At 33.4% G+C, this 6280-nt stretch overlaps 1 protein-coding gene across 1 annotated transcript; it reads left to right on the top strand.

Moving 5' to 3' along the window:
• Positions 1-5034: 5034 nt before the first annotated feature.
• LOC132713163 (G-protein coupled receptor moody-like) lies at positions 5035-6057 on the top strand. The gene has a single exon (XM_060695650.1). It carries the CDS (start codon positions 5035-5037, stop codon positions 6055-6057), a length of 1023 nt encoding a protein of 340 aa, XP_060551633.1.
• Positions 6058-6280: the final 223 nt, after the last annotated feature.

Here is a 6280-nt window from a genome sequence, read left to right as displayed (position 1 = left end):
ACATGATTGATTATATATCCATAATGTTTCCTCAAAAGACACAGCTCGACATAGTTCCAGGAGACGGACTCGGGAATTGCTCAATTAGAACTTAAATAAAGATATTTTACTAAATAAGTAAGAGTAGATATTTTGCAAGCTAGTTTCTATGACGCACTCAAGAAGGACTGCGATTAATTTGTCTTGTGTATACCAGCTTGCTTTCGGGTTGCCAATCTATATGCAGTGATGTCGTTTTATTTCTTCTTTTTTTCCATAATACTGTTTTGAGATATGAACGACAACTCTGTTTGGCAATTTCAATTTTGTGTAAAAAAATTAATGAACACTATTGCTTTATCTGATATAGGTGTCATATTGTAGTGTTGTCATATAAAAGTTTGAAATTGAAATAGGAATACGACATTGATCTTCAAACGGCCGCTTTTCCTGGAATTGGCTCCATGTATATTACATTATACACCTGTGTAACATTCATACATTATATTTTAAAAATATCTTGATATATTACGTATATGTATTTGACACTGGTGGATTATACTATAAACAAGAGCGATCAGTGATCACATGTGTCGCCTGATGATGGCCAATTTCATGTTGGGACAAGTTTTGTGACAGACGGACAGACAGACGGACAGTGCACAACTAGACTTGGTACTGATCATTCCTGTAAAGTTTGGATAAAATTGCACCAGTAGTTTATGAGGAGTAGTCCGGACAAGCTTTTGTGTATCTGGCAACACACAGAAAAAAAACATATTTTTTATCAAAGGGCCATAACTCGGCCAAAAATCATTCAACCGGAAAACCCGTGCAATATGCGCAAGGACTTCAGCTACAGATCAATCCTCTAAAGTTTCATTGAAATTGCATTAGTGGTATAAGAGAAGTAGTCCGGACAAACTTTAAAAATAAAAATTATTAAAGGGCCATAACTCTGACAAAAATCCCTAAACCGGAAAATGCTGACAATATGCACAACTAGACTTGGTACTGATCATTTCTGTAAAGTTTGGATAAAATTGCACCAGTAGTATATGAGGAGTAGTCCGGACAAGCTTTTGTGTATCTAAAAACACATTTTTATCAAAGGGCCATTACTCGGCCAAAAATCTTTCAACCGGAAAACCCGTGCAATATGCGCAAGGACTTGAGCTACAGATCAATCCTGTAAAGTTTCATTGAAATTGCATTAGTGGTATAAGAGAAGTAGGCCGGACAAACTTTAAAAATAAAAATTATTAAAGGGCCATAACTCTGACAAAAATCATTGAACCAGAAAATGCTGACACTATACACATCTAGACTTAGTACTGATCATTCCTGTAAAGTTTGGATGAAATTGCACCCGTAGTTTATGAGGAGTACTCCGGACAAGTCTTGTGACGGACGGACAGACGGACAGACAGACGACGGAGAAGTGATCCCTATATGTCGCCACTACTCCGTAGAGGCGACACAAAAATCACATTTGGCGCTTCATCGCCTCGTGAGATCCTATATCATAATAAAATACAAGAAAAGCATTGATGCAAAGCATCAAAGGGCGTCCAAACAGCAGGTGCAGATGAACTAGTAGATATATGATGACAAGATATTCTTATAAACTTTTCAATGGTTCATTGGGTTTTACCAGAATTGTATATCACTTTTGAATGAACGGACGAAAGACATTGTTCATTATTTATAACTTTGATCGGCATGCTAGAAATTAAAATATTACTTGTTATTTCTTTATGATCGTGGTTATTAATAGCAACGGATATACATGTATACAATCATTTATAATCCATATGTGTAACGCATGATCAACACCATACTTGTGTAATTGTCCCTTATTATGTTATTGCTATTAACGAGGACCCCCTCTTAAGGTATCTGTTCACACTAAGTAACAATATGACACTTGTTATATTACCATGTTGATCATGTTGAGCATAATTGTTTATTATACAATAAATGTAATTTCTATTTTAATAAAAAATACAGATTTTATGAATATTGTTTTCTTTTCTTTTTTGTGTGTGTTTTATGCGCTATTTTAATACTGAGTTTTTACGTTTACTACTATTTTAAGAATTCAATTGTCATAATGATCGACGATTATAAGTCAACTTAACAGGAAAAAGTCAGTAAATCATGGTTAATCTTTCAATTTATAATATTGTTTATTCTTAAACCATATACATGTACATTTGTATTTTTCTTTATCATTTTTTAAATTATCAATCAATTGAATAATTCATAAAATCTGATTTGTAACTTTGAATAATTCCTCGGAATCTTTACTAAACACGAATAACAAATTATATAAAATGTTTTAAAGTTGATAGTGTCATATTAATGCCATAAAAACGTACATTTTTTCTCAATTATTGTACATATTTATTGTTTTTATCTCATATAGATAAAATATAACATGCGATTTGTGTTGTTGGTTTTTTTTCGAATTGTATGTTTATGTATAATGATAATCAATCAATTCGAGAGTTGATCTGTGTTTATTAATTATTGTAACCAAACTAAGTGACAAACATTCATTTTGAAAAAAAGCTTATTTATCTGTAAAATATTTGTTCTGTTCTGTAACGATATCTACTCCAAAACCGGGAGAGACCGGACAATAAACGTGTGGTACTATTCGCCGGTCATTAGTAAATCCCGGGAGAGACCGGGAATTACCGATAGGAGTACATCCCTCTATAAATAGATTTTCGGAATATTTAGGTCATCAACTCATCATTCTATTAACAGCTTTCGGAATAACATACCATAATAACCCACTGTGTACTACAAAATGATAAGCAAAAAATACCCCGAAGAGCGCGATTTATTGACGGAAAAGGTTATTTCATTTGAAAATGTTTGCATTGCGAATTCTCCAGTTCGCCATTCATTGTACACATCGCGACTAATTAATAATCAAGCACCCTCATACCGATCGGAATGATCGGCTTTTATTATTGGCAACTATAAAAGGCTCGAGAAGTTGCTGTCGCCCTTTCACAAAATCTCATTTCATTCCAATAGGCGCCGCGCTTCGGCGCGGACGCCAATAAAACTTGTAGATCAAGATATACACACATGTTCAACCCATTGTTTTAACTGCCCTGCTTAACATTTACTTATCTTCGTTAAGTATGAACTGAAAAACATTAAGTTTTTTGCCTTTCATTTTACATAGAACTAGCAGCCTATGACTTTAATTGATTGCTTGAGTTACAACTCGTGGCAACAGCATGTTATCTTCGTGTTCAATCTTTACTTATGTTGATCTGATTGCCACCGTATGTACATTGGCTCGAAAGATGATACAATTAAAATGGTTAAAATATATTACTAAGACACAAAATAAAAATTTAGGATTATACTTTTTTGAGAGACATGACTTATTTCGTCGTGCACCTTTACTTAATTTAAGATATGCTTTTCGGCTATTTAACGCCAGTTTATACATGTAGTTTTGATGCGCTGGAATTGACCGAAAAGGAATAAGATGTTTCATGCAAATAATCCCTCCAAAAATGGCGAGGGTTTTTCAAAGGTTACTAGTTTGTTGAAAGTCATTAAGACTAGAAAAAAATATGGCAAACATTGTAAACCGTTTTAGCTCGGTATTTACAACTGTTGCCTCCGGATGAGTCAAACAATTTCAAGAAAATTAAATTTGAGAACAGGTACACAATTTTAAGAAAAGGAAAAAATATTAAAGTAATAATTTACATATTATGTGCGATTCATGACTGATTTTACAGTATTTATCATCAAATTTAGGACTATATTTGCATAATTTGACCTCATTTTGGTGATTTACGTTTTACGATTGTAAGTGCTGTTTGAAATGTGTTAATTACTTTTTTGTTCATTCCACACTATTTTACTTTTAAATTAAATACATTTTCAAAATTTTCATGAAAACTAGCATAAATCTTGAGGCATGCTGCTTTAAGGATTGTGGATACTTTTGGTCAGAACACCCAATCTTATCCAATCCTTAACACTTGAAAATCGCAAATATAGACCGCACTATTACGGATAGAACTTTACTTGAAAATACGAACTGTCATTTGGTTTCTTTGATTTTGCACAAACTCATTTTTTTCTTTCTTATTTTTGTAATCATAATCAATATCATTAAACGAGAAAGACCAATATCGGTGATTTATATGGTGATAAACTAAATATGCGAACTTTCTGACGCATTTTATCATTTATGTGTCAATCGACATATGGGCTCGTAAAAGTGACAACAAAGCAAGATTTATGCTAAAAAGGTAGTTACAATGGTATAAACAAGAAAACAATGAGAATAATCTACTCATATAATTACTAGAAGTGTTACTAATCAAACAGTAGTGTGCTGGCTAGTTTCGTCAAATTAGCTTTTTTTAAGGATAATGTTTAAGAAGTAAAAATTTGCTCGACATAACATTCAGGTGGGTTTGCTTTAAAACAATTTTACTGAATAAATTTAATCGATTAAATCTGTAATTATTTTGCTACTGTTAATGATTTAGACCAATTAAGCCTAGAATAACATTATTTTTATTTTTCAAAAAACCTGTTTATTTTTGATGTCCTTTTACAGTTTCCCAAAACTTACACATTGGCAATATACCATAGCCCTCTTTGGCAGTTATAGTACAGTTGTACTGAATAAGTATTTTGTATGGAAGTCAAAATACCACTTTGTTTTCATTTTGCTACCTTTCAAAGTATCATAACTTATTTCGCATTCAACGCTATTTCCTTCACGTGATGAGCAACTCACATATTCAAAGTCCATTATCATAATAAAAAAAATACTTTTTGTGGCGTTGGTACATAAAAAAAGGAATAATTTCTGCGGCATAATGTTCCCTTAACTTGCTGGAACCGAATTTGATTTGCCTCTGCCAAGGCTAGCCTGTGCATCCGTGAAGTATGAACAGGTTCTATACTTTTGGCTAATTAACCAATAGCTGATAAGTTTTCTATCTTGTCCGAGTTTCTTTTTTCATTACCTAATCTTTTTTTTCTATTCTACTTTTCAGAATGGAAAACGCAACACACAATACGTCATACGACGTAACCATAGGGGCTACAGATACCCAGCTCGTTGTCATCAAAACTTGTACTGTTACCATAGCAATATTGGGAACTTTTGGAAACACCATTATGATTTCCGCTATATTATATGGAAAACTTTACAAGTTCTCGATATATGTGAAAATTCTCAATCTTCTTGTTTGTAATCTCATCCACTGTGCCATATTTCTACCTCTTATAGCTATCCAAGCGTTTACAGGACGTCTGATAACGGAAAATATCGTCTGCAGCTTGATTTCATATGGACTGTTCTGCAACCTAGGTACGGAGTTGTTCGGATACGTTTGTATTTCGTTTAACAGATACGCATGTATAATCAACCAAAAACTATACAATAAACTGTACGGAAGTCCATATTTACTTATTATCGAATGGATAATATCGTGGTCGATATATCCCGTGATACTAGCTTTCCCGCTATTTGGAATATTCAGCCATTATGAATACGCCCCTATGAAACTCGTCTGCCATCCTTTTCTTGGAGTAGACTGTACCGGATACTGTCTTTTTGTGTTTCTTTTCGCTATTTTGACGACGGTACCTGTTATAGGATTTTGTTACCTACAAATAATATTGGTGTACGTGAAACTCCAACGGAAGATTGCTTCCAGTAGAGATAATTCTAAAAATAGCACGGGATCAGGTTCGCAGACGTCAATTGAAAGGAAAAGCGGGCATGGCAGCAAGTACATGACACACCGCAAAAAAGCGGAAATAAAAATGGCATTTATAATTCTAGCCATAATCCTTTTCTTTGGAATGTGTCGTCTGCCTTTTATCACACTGTACATCTACGACCCATCGATGGTGAAAGTAGATCCATTAATTCATACGCTGGTGATATACATTGGGTCAAATTTAAACTGGATTAACCCAATAATATATGCTTTAACAAATACGCAAATCAGGCATTCCTTACAAAGCATGGTGATTGCATGGAAACGTAAAATCTTCCCGCCAAAATTTTGAATATTTTGAGTAGCTTCCATAATTTGCATGTATAAGTTTTTACAATCCATTTTCGTTTTAAGTATGCCTTAAGCTCTAACTAGAAATGAAAATAATAATTATTCAAAATCTACATTATATCATTATTATACGAATCTTTGAAAGGGAAGTAAATTAATGGTCGCAAAATGTGTACCGAGTTACATCCCCTAACCTACCCGAAATGTTGGATCATTACTTCTAT

The sequence above is a fragment of the Ruditapes philippinarum genome, unplaced genomic scaffold, assembly GCF_026571515.1.
Source record: "Ruditapes philippinarum isolate M1 unplaced genomic scaffold, ASM2657151v2 ctg312_1_1_1_1, whole genome shotgun sequence".
Lineage (NCBI taxonomy): Eukaryota > Metazoa > Mollusca > Bivalvia > Venerida > Veneridae > Ruditapes > Ruditapes philippinarum.
This window is presented reverse-complemented; position numbering and strand designations above follow the sequence as displayed.